Source organism: Phocoena sinus, chromosome 16, assembly GCF_008692025.1.
Source record: "Phocoena sinus isolate mPhoSin1 chromosome 16, mPhoSin1.pri, whole genome shotgun sequence".
Lineage (NCBI taxonomy): Eukaryota > Metazoa > Chordata > Mammalia > Artiodactyla > Phocoenidae > Phocoena > Phocoena sinus.
Genome location: NC_045778.1, coordinates 31377473 through 31396755, shown reverse-complemented (window position 1 = coordinate 31396755; position 19283 = coordinate 31377473). Strand labels below are relative to the sequence as shown.

At 42.9% G+C, this 19283-nt stretch overlaps 1 protein-coding gene across 4 annotated transcripts in view; it reads right to left on the bottom strand.

Moving 5' to 3' along the window:
- SH2D4B (SH2 domain containing 4B) overlaps positions 1–19283 on the bottom strand; it is an 86821-nt gene that overhangs the window by 48685 nt on the left and 18853 nt on the right. For all 4 annotated transcript variants that reach the window (XR_004346264.1, XR_004346265.1, XR_004346266.1 and 1 more), the window contains exons 2-3: positions 7289–7448; positions 6056–6203 (exon numbers count right to left, since the gene is read on the bottom strand). Coding sequence is in view for 1 of the 4 variants with exons in the window: in XM_032608771.1 (XP_032464662.1) it covers positions 6056–6203; positions 7289–7448 (308 nt within the window). In the remaining 3 variants the exon portion in view is untranslated. The remainder of the gene's footprint in view (positions 1–6055; positions 6204–7288; positions 7449–19283) is intronic.

Genomic DNA, 19283 nt, shown 5'->3' with positions numbered 1-19283 from the left:
AGATGCTTTTTCTGGAAGGTAGAGTCGTTTTCGTTTTTAGCCTGGCCCCAATGATACCATTGTGCCTTGTGGGATGATGTACTCCCAAAGGACAGGGCCAGGCCTGTGTCGTTTACTCCTCCATCGCCAGTTCCCAGCACAGGGCCTAGCAGATACTGGGTGCTCCATAACACTGACCGAAAGAGTGAGTGAATTAACGAATTGATGAAGAGAGGGTTTGTGATGATCCGTGATGGGGAAAGGGTAAACCACACCACGCTGTCTGGTTGATGCCAGCCTTGTCCAAGAGAAACTCAGATAAAGCCTACAATTTTCAAGAGAAAATGGAAATTGGAAGGTTTTCCCACCGGTTATAACCTGATTGGGAATAAGGCAGTGATAGTTTCTCTAGTTGTGGAGGATGTCACGAGGTGGCCAAAACGAACTCCAGCCTTAAAGGAGAAAAAATAAAAAGAGAGTGGCCTTGAATAGAAAACAGAGAGAAATGAAAGGACAACTTAGCTGTATGGTGTCTTCCTCATCAGGGAAACTGGGAGGAGGCGGGAGGGGGCAGGAGACTTGGAGGTGGAGAAAGGAGGTCACAGGCCCTGAGGGAGAGGGAGAGAGCGGGATCCTTAACCCATGTTCTGTGGTCGGAAGCAGAGGGAGAAGCATTCAAAATCAGTCTTATGGGTTAAGAAAGCAAGGGAAAAAATGCAAATTTTATCTGGCCTCATGATCTCCTTTTTTCTAAAAAAAAAATAACAAAAACTTCTATGTAAATCTCCTTCAAATGGTGCCAGCCACAACAGAATGGTTTTAAAACATGTTTTTAGCTGTCTGTATCTCCTATTTTGAAGTTCCCTCTTTAACCCTACACAAGGTTCTGAGATTGTTTTCCTAAAGGAAATTTTCTAAAAGGAATTTCCTATGACCAGGAGAATTCACAGAACACGTCTACATCCTCAGCACAGGCTGCCCAAAGTGAGCCCAGCCAACCTCCCTCCACCACCAGGCTTCTCATCTAGGTTCTCTCCTCTCCCCTAGCCCCCACCCCTCTCCCCCAGCCCCCACCCCTCTCCCCCTTCTGGGTGGTAAAAAAATAAAATAAAACAAACAAACAACAACAAAAAAAACCCTCAGCACAGGCATTCCAAGCACATTCTCTCTCCTCCAAGTCTGCACCTCCTTCCCAGGTCCCCACGGTTAGAGGGTGGTGCCCTCTACCCATCCCTCAGCCTGGGGCTCAGATACTTTGCTCTCTGCTTTCCCTCATCCCGACATCTAATTGATGCCAAGCCTTGTTGATTTCACAACCACCGTTTCTCTCTGCCCATCCCCCTTCTATCTCTCCATAGTCACAGACTCTGTCCAGACCCTTATTTCCCACTTTGACCACTGCAAAGATCTCCTAATTGGCCTCTCTCTCCCTGCAAACTTTCATCACTTGAATCACACCATCCCCACCAGTTATCCTCATAAAACTTGATCCAACCATGGCCCTCTGTATCCTCACAGGTCTGCTTTGCCCACAGAAAACAGTCCACCTCCTTAGCGTAGCATCCAAGGACTCCACAGCCTACCTTTCCACGTTTACATCTGGCTCCACCCATCGTGTGCTTTTTCCTCTGCCCCCAGCGGACCATTCATCGTTCCACAGATCTCCTCTCCATTTCCTGTCTTTGCTCGTGCAAGACTCCTGGAGAGACCTTAGCCCTCTATGGTCCCCTGGGCGTGGTTAGGGCTGAGGGCTGCTCATAGAGTTGTCTCTCCCCTGGCACCCTGTAAGCTTTTTGAGAGCAGGGAGTTTATTACTACCACCACCACCTTCCCCCAAACAACCTGCACTTAGGTTCTCAGGGGGAAAAAAAGGATTAAATTAGATGAATGTTATTGCTGCATTGCTGCATGCAAGACTCACATTATGTTAGAATCTTGGTGTTGAAAGACACATAAAAATTATCTTAACCAATTTCTAGCCCGATGTATAAATCCCTTTGGCAAAGCTGTTGCAGTTATCTATTGCTAAGTAACAACAAGCTATCAGCAAATTTAGTGGCTTAAAACACAACCATTATATGTGCTTGTGATTCTGTGGACTATTAATTCGAGCGGGGCTTGTCTGGGTGGCCCTTCAGCCCTACATTGTGTCAGCCAAGGTCAATCACTTGGTTGAGGTCATTGACTGGAAGAACCACGAAGGCTTCACTCACGTGCCTGGTGCCTCGGTGTTCCTCCACGTGGCCTCTGTTTGGCTCTAGCCTGGGTGTCCTTGCAACTTGGCAGTCTAGGGCAAGGAGGGCTTCTCATAAGGCAGCTTCCAAAAGTGAGCATTGCCAGAGGGGCAAAGGTAGAAGCTACAAATCTCTTACAGCCCGTCCTCAGAAGTTACACAGAGTCACTTCCACTGCATCCTACAGACCAAAGCTCACCACAAGGCCGGCGGAGACTCAGAGCATGGGAAGCAGACCCCACTTCTCAAAGGGAGGTGAGGCCAAAAACTTACCGAGAGGCATATTTAATCCACCACAGAAACCTTTTCAGATACTTTCAGCCTACACATAACCATTTCCTGTGATGAAGAGCTCGTCACAATACACGGGTAGTTCATTTACAGACAGCTCTGACAGAAAATATCCCAGCTCATAAACATGGACTGTCCAATGCCAGAGTCTGATCTGATATTCCTTAATGAGCCCCTCCAGGGCCTCAAAGATGCTACCTGCATTTCTGAGGCTCCTCAAAATGCAGACATATCCATCAGGGTTATTATGTATATTAAACACATCCACACTTAGAAAATTAATTTTTAAAACCCAAACAAACACATAATAACAACAACCTTCTTTGGAAATAACACCAAAGCCTGCATTTGGGTCCCTCAGTGAACCTGATGCCTGGCCACAGAGCTTTATGATCCTTCCATGAACCCCGACACAGAGCCAGCCCACAATCTATATCTGTCGATCACTGAGGTCCTCAAGAAGAACATCAACCAGAAAATCTCTGCTGGGAACTGAGCCCCAAGACCCCAACTCCACTGAGCTACCCTCCCAGCATCTGGGACTCAGCTCACCTCTAGGGAGGAGGGAGCCCAGATTGGAACAGGTGACTTTCACTGTTGGAAACATATAAAAAGTATTGTTTTTGGGCTTCCCTGGTGGCGCAGTGGTTGAGAGTCCGCCTGCCGATGCAAGGGACACGGGTTTGCGCCTCGGTCCGGGAGGATCCCACATGCCGCGGAGCGGCTAGGCCCGTGAGCCACGGCCGCTGAGCCTGTGCGTCTGGAGCCAGTGCTCCGCAACGGGAGAGGCCACAACAGTGAGAGGCCCGTGTACCGCGGAAAAAAAAAAAAAAAGTATTGTTTTTCTTCCCCAGCAGATTTAAATAATCATATGCAAAATCCAACAATACAACCTAAATACCTCTCCACTGTGGATTAGATCTGAGCTACTATTATGGAAACATATTGTTAATTTCAATCAGTGTGATAATGATTATTGTGGCTATGACAGGACATGTCCTTTTTCATGGAAGATCCTTGCTGAAGGGTTTGATCAGGAGGCAGCAAACTGAGGCTCCCAGGCCAAACCTGGCTGACATGCATTATTAAAAGTCTCACTGGACCACAGCCACACCCTTTTGTTTATATATTGTCTGTGGCTGCTTTCGTGCTGCGATGGTCTGGGTGAGTAGTTGTGACAGAGGCAGACCCAAAAAGCCCAAAATATTGATTATCTGGTCCTTTACAGAAAATAGTTTGCTAACCGTTGGGTTAGAGTTACTATGTCTGCCACTTTCTCTCAAATTGTTCAGCAAAATGACAGCAACCAAAAAGTGCATACATGTATCTGTATGTGTGTGTGTGTGCCTGCGTGCATGGAGAGAGAAGGAAAGAGAGTGAAAATGTGGCAAAATATTAATAATTGGTAAATTTAAGTGGATAATATGAGTATTCATTTTATTTTTCTTTCCACTTTTCTTCAAGTTTGAATTTTTTTTTTAAATAAAGTGTTTTAGAGTAAATATTGCTTCACTTAATAACTCAAAAGATGGGAATTCCCTGATGGTCCAGTGGTTAGGACTCCGTGCTCTCACTGCTGAGGGCCCGAGTTCAATCCCTGGTCAGGGAACTAAAATCCCACAAGCCGTATGGTGCAGCCAAAAAAAAAAACACTCAAAAGAATCTCCTAGAAAAAAATGCAACTCATAGGAAAGTTAACTAAGGAGATCAGTAACAATATAAATATATAAATAGCAATTGCAATAAGTTTAAAAATAATGAGCACAATAGCAATAAAAAATATTAAACCTAAAGTTTAATTAGAAAAGAAATGTAGGGCACCTAAATAAAACAATAAATTTTACCAAAGTCCAAAAATTAGAAGCCCACAGGTACGTATGTCATTGAGAATGTTTGGGATTGGGTGGCCAGTGCATTTACAGGTGTTTAAAAAAAACCTATATCAAAGACAAAAAAGAAGCTTTGAATAAAAGGAAGAACATACCACATTCCTGAACAAGAAGATTTACTTGCTCATATTATAAAAATGTTCATCCTCCATAAATACAGCAATAGCATTGATGCAATTCCAATAAAAAACACCACGTTGCTTTTTTGATGTTGGGGGGAGGGGGATAGTGAGAAAATATTTCAGAAGTATCTCTAACAGGAAAAAATGGATGAGATTAGCCAAGGATATTTTAGAAATGAAGAGTAATGATAGACTCTGACTTTAATAGATGGTGAAATTTATGTTAAAGCTGCATATAATTAAACAATTAAATCTGGCTCAGGAATAATCAGTCAAAGAAGAAAAATCCATGAAAAGATCCGAAAGTAAGTAAGAAGTAAGAATCGAGGCAGCAAATCCAGTGAGAGGAGAAAGGATGGTTTACATAGTAAATGATGTTAGGATAATGGGCTAGCCATTTGGAAGAAAATAAAGTGAGAGCCATACATCATACCACACTCCAGAGTGAAGAAAAATTAAGTGCGAAGAAATGAACTAACGAAAGATATATAAAACAATGTAGATTAGTATTTTTATAAGCTTGTGATGGCACAGATCTTTCTATGCATAAAACAAATAATAAAGAAAATGATTGATATAGTTGGCTAATAAAAATTTTAACCCTCTGTACATCCCAAACCACTATAACCAAAATTAACAAAATAGCAACAACAACAGTGAGAAAAAATATTTGCAATAGAAATGATATTAAGGGGTCAATGTCGCCATTACCTAATCATTATGGGGGGAAAAGTTTTTTAAAAATTCAAAAATGAGCAAATGCCATTAATATACAATTCACAAAATAATACAATTGTTGAGATTCAGCATGATTATCATTTTTTTCTTTTTGTTTATAGTATTTTCTGAGCTTTCTATCCCCCCAAAATGTATTATTCCTGTAGGAAAAAAAAAAAAATCTCAAAAGAGGAACCAGGAAAAAATTTTTTCTTTTTCAGGAAACCTAAGCTTCTTGCCAGAGAACAGTAAAGCTCCTTTAACAGCTCCAAACTCTCTCAGAATGAGTAGATATGCAAGGTTACAAACAACCTCCTATCGTGGGCAAAAAATATACATTTTTCATCTCCTCGAATCCTCCAAAAGTCTCAGGTAGGGTGTCGTTACTACCCTAATATTACAGACAAGAAAGTGAAGACTCAGAGAAGTTCAGCAAGCTTCCTAAGGTCACACAGCAGTAAGCAATAGAGTTGGAACTGGATCCCAGGCTGGTCTGACCACAAACTCAGCTCTTTTCAGGCCTTGTTTTAGGACCCTTGGGTTGGGATGCAGAGGGATAAGTTCCGATCCTGGCTGTGTCCCCAACCACCAGTACACACAGCCTTGGCAAGTCTCTTCCCCTGTCTGACCCTGATTTCCTGATCTGTTCAAGGGGAAGTGGATTGGCCCAAATGGTGTGTCAAGTTCCTTGCTGCTCAGACATGCCAGATTTTTGTTCTCATAAAGCACTCATTAGCCAAGGACCGGTCCAAACCAGAGATCAACCCCAGGGGCCTGGGGGCTAGAACAGCTGGCCTCACACAGATGCCCAGGCACCGGCCCACCTTGAATTCCTCATGGATGCGCTCCTCCAGGGTTTTGGCAGCCTTGCGGTCCTCCGTCTCCACTTTCCACTTCTCCACCAGGATCCGGGCTTTCTCATTGGCCAGAGCATCCCGGAACTTCTTGGTGATCTCTGCCTCCTTCTGTCTCCTTCCAAGAGAACACCAGCAGGTATCAGGAGGTATGGGAAACTGAAGGACCACATGCCAACAGAGCTTCAAATAAAAACCATGCGCAATCATTCTTGGTCTATCAGAACGGCAAATATCTGAGGTTCACAAAACTCAGTGTTAGCAAAGGTGGGGAGTATAAATCACCAGAATTGCTCTGGAAGCCAGAAGATAAAACCTCAGAAACCCCATTTCTCACTCAAGTTTACAAAGGTGTAGGGAAAAGCTCATCAGAGGGTTTTTATAACATAAAAAGTGGCAAACAACCCAAATGTCCCTCAACAAGACCAATAAATTGGGTTTCTCATGTAATAGGATACTATACAGTAATCTTAAATAACACTGTGGATCTATATTAATCAATTTATGAAGGTGTGAACAAAGCAGCTTACAAAGCATGTATTGCCCAAATGCTCACCATGGTTATCTTAAGTGGTGGGTATTGAGTTGTTATTTAATTGATTCTTTACAGTTTTCAATGTTGTTTACACGTTACAATTTTATGATTAAAACACTGTCATTAAAAACTGGGGGAAAAATGTTAGAGTCGACTTCATACAAATTTCCAAGTCTGGCAAAAAATATGTCAAATGTGGTTTATGAAAGAAGTCTGACCCCCCAGTATCAGTAGGGGCTCAACTGTCCATCTTGTGTGAGAAATGGAGGTAACATGACGAGGAACAAGCAGATTTTAAAAGTGAATTCAAATTGCTCTGCTGTCCTTGGGACAACTCAGTGAGGAAAGAGGCAAAAGGATATCATACGCATTATCTCAGTAAATCCAACTACATCCATATAGAAAAGGTGTTGTGATGCCCAAACCACAGATGTGAAAACTGAGGCCCTGGATCAGCTCACCACGAATTAGTGGAGCCAGGATTTGAACCCACAAGGTCTACCTGATGTAAGACTAGTGCTTTGGTCCCCTAATCTTAGCAGAGCTCCAAACAGCCAACCAGCTGCCTGGAGCCCCCTCCCTCCCACCCTAACCTATTGTCCTTAATGTGAACCCACCCCAAGCCTCCGTGTTCAGGACCCGCCCCAGTACCACCTGGCACCTCTCACCAGAGCTCCTCCGCCTCCCTCTGTGCCTGCAGCCGCGCCCTCTCTGCAATCAGCTCCTCAGAGATCTCTTCATAGGGCTTGTCTCCAGGGCCTTCTCCCATGACCCAGACCCAGACTTCACCATCTGCCCCCAGGAGCCACTGGATGTGCTTGTCACTCGCTGCCTCACAACACAGGAAGAACAAGGAAGGAAGGAGAAACAGGTCTGAGTTGTACTGAGTCCGGAATGACCTGGGCTGGCCAGGGGTGCAAAACCATCACGCCACCCTACAAAACGTGGTCATCTGCAAAGAGGATGCCAGAGAGACATTGACCTGAGTGCAGGTCCATGGCCATCTCCCTCTCCCACTCCCTCTAGGGAGCAATATGTCAGCCAAGTCAGTCTGCTGGAGCAGGTGTTCAAAGCTGGAACTGGGGTCCGAAGCCCAGAGACCCTGAAATCTTCAGCACAGAAGACATCAGGTGACAGCACTCACTGAAGGAAGACTTGTGTCACTCCCAAGCCAAGGCAGTTAGGAGCCCGGGAGTCTTCTCTCTCTCTCTCTCTCTCTCTCTCTCTCTCTCTCTCTCTCTCCCCCTCCCTCCCTTCCTCTATCTCTCTATCGATCTATCTCTATCTCTATCTCTGTTTCTATCTCTATCTCTATCTCTATCTCTCCTGTCCACTGGCTGGAAATAAGGAATTGGAGACGGTGTCATTGCAAGATGAAGCAGCTGGCCCCTGAGTCTCCCTGACCCACATCAGCCTGTAACCTGAGCAAGAAATAAACCTGTGTTGGATTAAGTCACTGAGATTTTCAGTTTGCCTGTTCTAACAGATTCCATTGATAACCATGACTAAAATGGAAATCTAAAGTGGGGTACTGGCTGAAACAGGAATGTCAACTAAGTGTCACTGCCCTACCAGGGACGTTTAGCAGGCTGAATGGCTGGCGATCCACGCGATGCAGGGGCAAAGCACCTGGTAAATTTATCAGACGCTATCACTGAAAAGGCAGACCCTCCTGCCTTCTGAACCTGTCCCCCCTAAGGGAAGACACCGGAAAATAGAACTTGGGTAGTGGGTTGGTTGCTAGGAGCTGTGTTTGGCAAGATGTTAAGTTCAAGGAAGAATTGAGCACTTTGCAAGTAGAAATGAAAGGGAATAAAGAGAATATAGAAATCCGGGACTTTGTAGGTTTGGAAAAGCCATCTCTTTCTAGGGCCCAAACTGCAAGAGATGGGATTTTTAAAGGTTTTGCATGAGTGGCCCAGTAAAACTTTTAAGGTGAATAAAGGGCCCTAGGACACAGATCTCTGTGATGGTCATGAGAATGTGCTCCATGGACATCCCACAACAGGCAGCATAAGTGACTGTGCACTCCAGCTCCTATGCCCTTGTGTTTGCCCAAGGCCATGCTTCCAGAGGAGGCTCCCAGCCTTTGACTGAGCGTGGCAGGCTGGTTCCTGGGAGACATGGGACTCCACTGATGGGCAACTCCCCGGAGGCCTTGACAAACCTTCCCTGGACTGCGTGGCTGCCTGGAACACCTCCAGCCAACCTGCCATCCCCCTCTCCTTCACTCAAGGTCACGCCTGCACTGCCGTGCCACGGCTCTCCCAGCCTGCTCCTTTTTCTCTCACATGCATTTCCTGAACAACAGCCTTGTGTGATTTTCTCCCAACCCTGTCTCTGCCCCTCACAAGCACACTCAGACTGCAATGTCTCACACTTATTTTTCAAAGAGCCTAACGTAGATGACTTTCAGTCGAAAGGTAGAGGCATCAGGGCGAAGAGGCAAAGAAAAACAGGCAATTTGCGGAATACGTCCAGAGAAGAATCTTCGATGTTGCTCCCGGCACATGGAAGCAAACAGATCAGAAGCCTCCCAAGTCTCTGAGTCTGGACTAAAAAAGCCTCTGATTGTTCAAGACTTAAACAACCATTGGGCACCCAGCCTCGATGACCAGGGGGCAGGTTTCAGAGGCTATACTGGTCCAAGGAGGATGCGACCCTCAACGCTCACTCTGGATGTGGCCAAGGGGAATAATGAACAAGAGGAGCCTCCAGGGCACAGACAGCATCCATTCAAGGCCATCCCTTCACTGCCAGGGCAGGGGGACCTCGCAGAGCCTGACCTGGAGGATTTCAGGATGTTATAGACTAGTGATTGAGTGGGGCTCACACTCCCCCCTTTTCCATAGTGGATATTCTGACCCTGCTCCCCCACTGTACATCATGTCTTAAAGGTGGGCTGTGTTAGGATGACATGTCTTTTTAGCCACATCAGGACCTTAGAGTGCCTAACGCAGAACACGTGTAGACTGTGAACTTCGGGTTGACGCAGTGACCGGGTGAGACTTGCGGGCATCCCCTTAAGGAGGTGGTGAGTGTATTTATGCAGAGAAGAACAAAACAAGTGAGTAACAAGAACGACAGCTTGTGACAGTGACCACGCTATGTCCAGCACCCCAGCTCCACTCCCTGAGCCCACCGGATGACCACTTTTCTCAGGTTCCCTTCAATTCCATGGGGCCATGTGACTGAATTCTAGTCTGTGGAGCGTCAGGGGAAGTGATTTGTGCCACTTTCAGGCTGAGGCTGGTTGCAATCTGAGTGCCTTTTCCACATTCTCTCTCCCATCCCTTCAGTGGGAAATAAACGACTCCAAGACGGGGGAGCAAAAAGCAGCCTGATCCATGAGTCAGTGTTCGAAAGCAAGCCAGGCAGACAGCTACCTAATCCACATCAAACTGTGACCTAATCAGAAATAAACCTTCATTATGTTAACCCACTGGAATTCCAGCGTTTACCTATTGCAGAAGGCAGCATTAATTCCCCCGGCATTGGTATATTTTTAGTATGTTAAAGCAATATAGTAATAGAGGAATATAAGTTTAATTATGACTGACAGAACCAGGGAAGCAACCACTACTAGAATTGTAGAACTTCCAAATTAATAGTGGGCAAAAGTAAGTAAGGGGCTTACCAATCCTGCAAAAATACTTAAAGGAAAAAGAGAAAACAACAGAAAATGTGTAGTTATTATAGCAGGCACCGTCAGTTACTTCCTCATCACCCACTCCAGCCACCTTCCTGCCTTACTAAAAACCCCAGTTTGTTTTGGGGAGTAACAGAGATCCCTTGGTTTCAGGAGAGGCAGGTTTCTACCCCAGCCTCAAAGGACAAATAAAATTAGTCTAAACCCATCATGTAAATTTATTCTCCTTGGCAAGTAATCGATCTAGGAGTGACCAGACATCCCCGTTCTTGACAAAGGAGATGCAGGCAGAAGTCCCAATGACAGGGACTCATTCTCGAAACAAAAGGTGAAGACTTCTTAAGGTTGCAGACAAATACTGTTTGATTCCACTCATACAAGGTACCTAGAATAGTCAAATTCGTAGAGTCAGAAAGTACATTGGTAGATGCCAGGGACCGGGGGAGGGGAGGTAGGAGGAGTGGGGAGTTAGTGTTTAAAGGGGACAGAGTTTCAGTTTAGGAAGGTGAAAAATTCAGGAGATGGATGATGGTGAGAGTTGCATAACAATGTGAATGTACTTAGTGCCACCGAACTGTACAGTTAAATATGGTTAAAATAGTATGTTTTATATTATGTGACTTTTACCACAATAAAAGAAACATTAAAAAAAAAAAAAAAGGTGAACACTTCTTAGGAGAAGCCCCTTCACTCTTTACTCGTTTACCTCACCTCCTTCTTCCTGCCTGGAAGGAAGAAGTGATGCCAGGAGCTGCTGGAGGACTTTTGCAGCCATAAGGAAGAAAGCCACATACTAAGGATGAGTAAGCGGAAGGACTGAAGGAGATGGGGCCTCGATGATCTTGCTGACCAGCTAAACTAATCTATCCATTGCAGCATGCCTCTGGAATTCTTATCATTTGAGAAAAATAAGGAACTCCAAGGAATAAAGTTCTGTAATTATTAAATGGAATGTGGTAATATAAATAAATATGAGAGATTTATTTAATTAGGCAACTATTAATCGTGCATTCTGTTACTTACAGCCAAGCACATCCCTAAATGATACAGATAACAAATGAAAAATAGCACAGAATCCCTAAATCCTAAGTATATTCATTAACACAAAAACGGGAACAGAATTAATTTCCCTATTAAAGACCTGAGACTGTCAGATGTAAATAAAAAGTAAAAGACAAACACTGCTTTAGGAAAGGCCCTAGATGTTCTCCTTACTGGCTGCAAATAATAATAAATCCTTCCTTGGCGGTGGTGGGATGAATTGGGAGATTGGGATTGACATATATACACTAATAAGTATAAAATAAATAACTGATAAGAACCTGCTGTATAAAAAAAAAATAAAATTCAAAAAAAAAAGAAAGGAAAAAAGTAAAACCCCACTATTTAATGTCATTAATTAAGTCATCACTTTTTGACCCTACTTCTAACAAGGCATATTTCATTATAGCTTCAGTGTCAATTTTCTCTTCTTTTACTAAATTAAAATTCCACTAGAATGGTCACTAAATTAAATCTCTACTGGTGAACATTCTAACCCTGTAATTCTGGGCACAAGGGTGTTTCACATGAGAGCTGTCCTTAGAAAATGCTACCAGTTATATATATATATATATATATATAGATAGATAGATATTTTTTTTTTTTTTTTTTTTTTTTTTTTGCCTTACGCGGGCCTCTCACTGTTGTGGCCTCTCCCGTTGCGGAGCACAGGCTCTGGACCCGCAGGCTCAGTGACCATGGCTCACGGGCCTCGCTGTTCTGATCTTCCCAGACCGGGGCATGAACCCCAGACCGGGGCACGAACCCGTGTCCCCTTCATCGGCACGCAGACTCTCAACCACTGCACCACCAGGGAAGCCCCGCCAGTTATATTTTTGAATTTAGGTTAGATAAGTATTCCCAAGTTTTCCCCATCATGGAAAAACAATAATAATAATAATAAATCCTTCCTTCTCCTGATGGAGAAAAAAAAGTAAAATCCAATTCTGTACTATTTAAATAAAACACACATGTAAAAAAGAAAAAGTTTAAAAATAAAGAGCTAGTTAACAATAGACCATACAAAGGCAAGCAAAAAGAAAGCAGAAGTGGCAATGTCAGACAAAGTAAATTCAAGGACAAGTGTGTTAGACAAGACAAAAAAGAATATTACGTAATTATAAAAGATAAAACCCACAAAGAAGACATAACAGTCATAAAACTTTATACAACAAACAACATAGCTGACAACTGCATAAAACAAAAACTCCTAACAACACAATGAGAATTTCAAAATGCATATATACTCATGGTGGAGAGTTTCGCTATATTTATTTACGAGGCTGGTAGACCAAATAGATTTCTAAAATTAATAATATAGAGGATTTGAATAATATAGTCAACAAATTTTACTTAAGAACTACAGAACTTTACTCCTTAAACACTGACAATATACTTTTCTTCTTCTGATCTTGCAATTATGAGAAAATTTTATAGACCGCAACCTCAAATAATAATACAAAACTTATAAATCAATGGAGTAAAATAGCCATCAAGAAAATATCTCCTAGAGGGCTTCTGGGAAGATGGCGGAAGAGTAAGACGCGGAGATCACCTTCCTCCCCACAGATACACCAGAAATACATCTACACGTGGAACAACTCCTACAGAACACCTACTGAACGCTGGCAGAAGACCTCAGACCTCCCAAAAGGCAAGAAACCCCCCACGTACCTGGGTAGGGCAAAAGAAAAGAGAATAAACAGAGACAAAAGGATAGGGACGGGTCCTGCACCAGCGGGAGGGAGCTGTGAAGGAGGAAAGGTTCCCACACACTAGGAAGCCCCTTCGCGGGCGGAGACAGCGGGTGGCGGAGCGGGGGAGCTTCGGGGCCGCGGAAGAGAGCACAGCAACAGGGGTGCGGAGGGCAAAGCGGAGAGATTCCCGCACAGAGGATCAGGGCCTACCGGCACTCACCAGCCCGAGAGGCTTGTCTGCTCACCTGCCGGGGTGGGAGGGGCTGGGAGTTGAGGCTCGGGCTTCGTTCGGAGCTCCGGGAGAGGACTGGGGCTGGCGGCGTGAACACAGCCTGCAGGGGGTTAGTGCACCACGGCTAGCCGGGAGGGAGTCCAGGGAAAAGTCTGGACCTGCCGAAGAGGCAAGAGACTTTTTGTTCCCTCTTTGTTTCCTGGTGCGCGAGGAGAGGGGATTAATATTGCTGCTTAACGGAGCTCCAGAGACGGGCGCGAGATGCGGCTAAAAGCGCGGACCCCAGAGACGGGCATGAGACGCTAAGGCTGCTGCTGCTGCCACCAAGAAGCCTGTGTGTGAGCACAGGTCACTATCCACACCCCTCTTCTGGGGAGCCTGTGCAGGCCGCCACTGCCAGGGTCCCGGAATCCAGGGCCAACTTGGGAGAACGGGAGAACGCACGGCGCGCCTCAGGCTGGTGCGACGTCACGCCGGCCTCTGCCGCCGCAGGCTTGCCCCGCCCTCCATGCCCCTCCCTCCCTCGCCCCGGCCTGAGTGAGCCAGAGCCCCCGAATCAGCGGCTCCTTTAACCCCGTCCTGTCTGAGCGAAGAACAGACACCCTCCGGCGACCTACATGCAGAGGCGGGGCCAAATCCAAAGCTGAGCCCCTGGGAGCTGCGAGAACAAAGAAGAGAAAGGGAAATCTCTCCCAGCAGCCTCAGAAGCTGCGGATTAAAGCTCCACAATCAACCTGATGTATCCTGCATCTGTGGAATACATGGTAGACAACGAATCATCCCAAATTGAGGAGATGGACTTTGAGAGCAAGATTTATGATTTTTTCTCCTTTTCCTCTTTTTGTGAGTGTGTATGTGTATGCTTCTGTGTGAGATTTTGTCTGTATAGCTTTGCTTCCACCATTTGTCCTAGGGTACTATCCGTCCGTTTTTTTTTTCTTAATAATTATTTTTTTACTTTAATAACTTTATTATATTTTATCTTACTTTATTTTACTTTATCTTTTCTTTCTTTCTTTTTTCCTTCCTTCCCTCCTTCCTTCCTTCCTTCCTCCCTCCCTCCCTCCCTCCCTCCTTCCCTCCCTCCCTCCCTTCTTTCTTTCTTTCTACTTCACCTAATTCTTTCTTTCTACTTTTTTCCCTTTTATTCTGAGGCGTGTGGATGAAAGGCTCTTGGTGCTGTAGCCAGGAGTCAGTGCTGTGTCTCTGAGGTGGGAGAGCCAACTTCAGGACACTGGTCCACAAGAGACCTCCCAGCTCCACATAATATCAAATGGCAAAAATCTCCCAGAGATCTCCATCTCAACACCAGCACCCAGCTTCACTCAATGACCAGCAAGCTACAGTACTGGACATCCTATGCCAAGCAACTAGCAAGACAGGAACACAACACCACCCATTAACAGAGAGGCTGCCTAAAATCATAGTAAGTCCACAGACACCCCAAAACACACCACCAGACGTGGACCTGCCCACCAGAAAGACAAGATCCAGCCTCATCCACCAGAACACAGGCACTAGTCCCCTCCACCAGGAAGCCTACACGACCCACTGAACCAACCTTAGCCACTGGGAACAGACACCAAAAACAATGGGAACTACGAACCTGCAGACTGCAAAAAGGAGACTCCAAACACAGTAAGATAAGCAAAATGAGAAGACAGAAAAACACACAGCAGATGAAGGAGCAAGATAAAAACCCACCAGACCTAACAATTGAAGAGGAAATAGGCAGTCTACCTGAAAAAGAATTCAGAATAATGATAGTAAAGATGATCCAAAATCTTGGAAATAGAATGGACAAGATGCAAGAAACATTTAACAAGGACCTAGAAGAAATAAAGATGAAACAAACAACGATGAACAACACAATAAATGAGATTAAAAATACTCTAGATGGGATCAATAGCAGAATAACTGAGGCAGAAGAACGGATAAGTGACCTGGAAGATAAAATAGTGGAAATAACTACCACAGAGCAGAATAAAAAAAAAAAGAATGAAAAGAACTGAGGACAGTCTCAAAGACCTCTGGGACAACATTAAACACACCAACATTCGAATTATAGGGGTTCCAGAAGAAGAAGAGAAAAAGAAAGGGACTGAGAAAATATTTGAAGAGATTATAGTTGAAAACTTCCCTAATATGGGAAAGGAAATAGTTAATCAAGTCCAGGAAGCACAGAGAGTCCCATACAGGATAAATCCAAGGAGAAATACACCAAGACACATATTAATCAAACTGTCAAAAATTAAATACAAAGAAAGCATATTAAAAGCAGCAAGGGAAAAACAACAAATAACACACAAGGGAATCCCCATAAGGTTAACAGCTGATCTTTCAGCAGAAACTCTGCAAGCCAGAAGGCACTGGCAGGACATATTTAAAGTGATGAAGGAGAAAAATCTGCAACCAAGATTACTCTACCCAGCAAGGATCTCATTCAGATTTGATGGAGAAACTAAAACCTTTACAGACAAGCAAAAGCTGAGAGAGTTCAGCACCACCAAACCAGCTCTACAACAACTGCTAAAGGAACTTCTCTAGGCAAGAAACACAAGAGAAGGAAAAGACCTACAATAACGAACCCAAAACAATTAAGAAAATGGGAATAGGAACATACATATCGATAATTACCTTAAATGTAAATGGACTAAATGCTCCCACCAAAAGACACAGATTGGCTGAATGGATACAAAAACAAGACCCATATATTTGCTGTCTACAGGAGACCCACTTCAGACCTAGAGACACATATAGACCGAAAGTAAGGGGATGGAAAAAGATATTTCATGCAAATGGAAACCAAAAGAAAGCTGGAGTAGCAATTCTCATATCAGACAAAATAGACTTTAAAATAAAGACTATTAGAAGAGACAAAGAAGGACACTACATAATGATCAAGGGATCGATCCAAGAGGACTATATAACAATTGTAAATATTTATGCACCCAACATAGGAGCACCTCAATACATAAGGCAAATACTAACAGCCATAAAAGGGGAAATCGACAGTAATACATTCATAGTAGGGGACTTTAACATCCCACTTACACCAATGGACAGATCATCCAAAATGAAAATAAATAAGGAAACACAAGCTTTAAATGATACATTAAACAAGATGGACTTAATTGATATTTATAGGACACTCCATCCAAAAACAACAGAATACACATTTTTCTCAAGTGCTCATGGAACATTCTCCAGGATAGATCATATCTTGGGTCACAAGTCAAGCCTTGGTAAATTTAAGAAAATTGAAATTGTTTCAAGTATCTTTTCCAACCACAACGCTATGAGACTAGATATCAATTACAGGAAGAATCTGTAAAAACTATAAACACATGGAGGCTAAACAATACACTAATTAATAACGAAGTGATCACTGAAGAAATCAAAGAGGAAATTAAAAAATACCTAGAAACAAATGACAATGGAGACACGATGACCCAAAATCTATGGGATGCAGCAAAAGCAGTTCTAAGAGGGAAGTTTATAGCAATACAATTCTACCTTAAGAAACAGGAAACCTCTCGAATAAACAACCTAACCTTGCACCTAAATCAATTAGAGAAAGAACAAAAAAACCCCAAAGTTAGCAGAAGGAAAGAAATCATAAAAATCAGATCAGAAATAAATGAAAAAGAAATGAAGGAAACGATAGCAAAGATCAATAAAACTAAAAGCTGGTTCTTTGAGAAGATAAACAAAATTGATAAACCATTAGCCAGACTCATCAAGGAAAAAAGAGAGAAGACTCAAATGAATAGAATTAGAAATGAAAAAGGAGAAGTAACAACTGACACTGCAGAAATACAAAAGATAATGAGAGATTACTACAAGCAACTCTATGTCAATAAAATGCACAACGTGGAAGAAATGGACAAATTCTTAGAAATGCACAACCTGCCAAGACTGAATCAGGAAGAAATAGAAAATATGAACAGACCAATCACAAGCACTGAAATTGAAACTGTGATTTAAAATCTTCCAACAAACAAAAGCCCAGGACCAGATGGCTTCACAGGTAAATTCTATCAAACATTTAGAGAAGAGCTAACACCTATCCTTCTCAAACTCTTCCAAAATATAGCAGAGGGAGGAACACTCCCAAACTCATTCTACGAGGCCACCATCACCTTGATACCAAAACCAGACAAGGATGTCACAAAGAAAGAAAACTACAGGCCAATATCACTGATGAACATAGATGCAAAAATCCTCAACAAAATACTAGCAAACAGAATCCAACAGCACATTAAAAGGATCATACACCATGATCAAGTGGGGTTTATTCCAAGAATGCAAAGATTCTTCAATATACGCAAAACAATCAATGTGATAAACCATATTAATAAATTGAAGGAGAAAAACCATATGATCATCTCAATAGATGCAGAGAAAGCTTTTGACAAAATTCAACACCCAATTATTATAAAAACCCTGCAGAAAGTAGGCATAGAGGGAACTTTCCTCAATATAATAAAGGCCATATATGACAAACCCACAGCCAACATCGTCCTCAATGGTGAAAAGCGGAAAGTATTTCCACTAAGATCAGGAACAAGACAAGGTTGCCCACTCTCACCACTCTTATTCAACATAGTTTTGGAAGTATTAGCCACAGCAATCAGAGAAGAAAAGGAAATAAAAGGAATCCAAATCGGAAAAGAAGAAGTAAAGCTGTCACTGTTTGCAGATGACATGATACTATACAGAGAGAATCCTAAAGATGGTACCAGAAAACTACTAGAGCTAATCAATGAATTTGGTAAAATAGCAGGATACAAAATTAATGCACAGAAATCTCTGGCATTCCTATACACTAATGATGAAAAATCTGAAAGGGAAATCAAGAAAACACTCCCATTTACCACTGCAACAAAAAGAATAAAATATCTAGGAATAAACCTACCTAAGGAGACAAAAGACCTGTATGCAGAAAATTATAAGACACTGATGAAAGAAATTAAAGATGATACAAATAGATGGAGAGATATACCATGTTCTTGGATTGGAAGAATCAACATTGTGAAAATGACTCTACTACCCAAAGCAATCTACAGATTCAGTGCAATCCCTGTCAAACTACCACTGGTATTTTTCACAGAACTAGAGCAAAACATTTCACAATTTGTATGGAAACACAAAAGACCCCGAATAGCCAAAGCAATCTTGAGGACGAAAAATGGAGCTGGAGGAATCAGGCTCCCTGACTTCAGACTATACTACAAAGCTACAGTAATCAAGACAGCATGGTACTGGCACAAAAACAGAAAGATAGATCAATGGAACAGGATAGAAAGCCCAGAGATAAACCCACGCACATATGGTCACCTTATCTTTGATAAAGGAGGCAGGAATGTACAGTGGAGAAAGGACAGCTTCTTCAATAAGTGGTGCTGGGAAAACTGGACAGGTACATTTAAAAGTATGAGATTAGATCACTCCCTAACACCATACACAAAAATAAGCTCAAAATGGATTAAAGACCTAAATGTAAGGCCAGAAACTATCAAACTCTTAGAGGAAAACATAGGCAGAACACTCTATGACATAAATCACAGCAAGATCCTTTCTGACCCACCTCCCAGAGAAATGGAAATAAAAGCAAAAATATACAAATGAAACTGAAAAGTTTTTGCACAGAAAAAGAAACCATAAACAAGACCAAAAGACAACCCTCAGAAAGGGAGAAAATATTTGCAAGTGAAGCAACTGACAAAGGATTAATCTCCAAAATTTATAAGCAGCTCATGCGGCTCAATAACAAAAAAAAACCAACCCAATCCAAAAATGGGCAGAAGACCTACATAGACATTTCTCCAAAGAAGATATACAGACTGCCAACAAACACATGAAAGAATGCTCAACTTCATTAATCATTAGAGAAATGCAAATCAAAACTACAATGAGATATCATCTCACACCAGTCAGAATGGCCATCATCAAAAAATCTAAAAACAATAAATGCTGGAGAGGGTGTGGAGAAAAGGGAACCGTCTTGCACCGTTGGTGGGAATGTAAATTGATACAGCCAC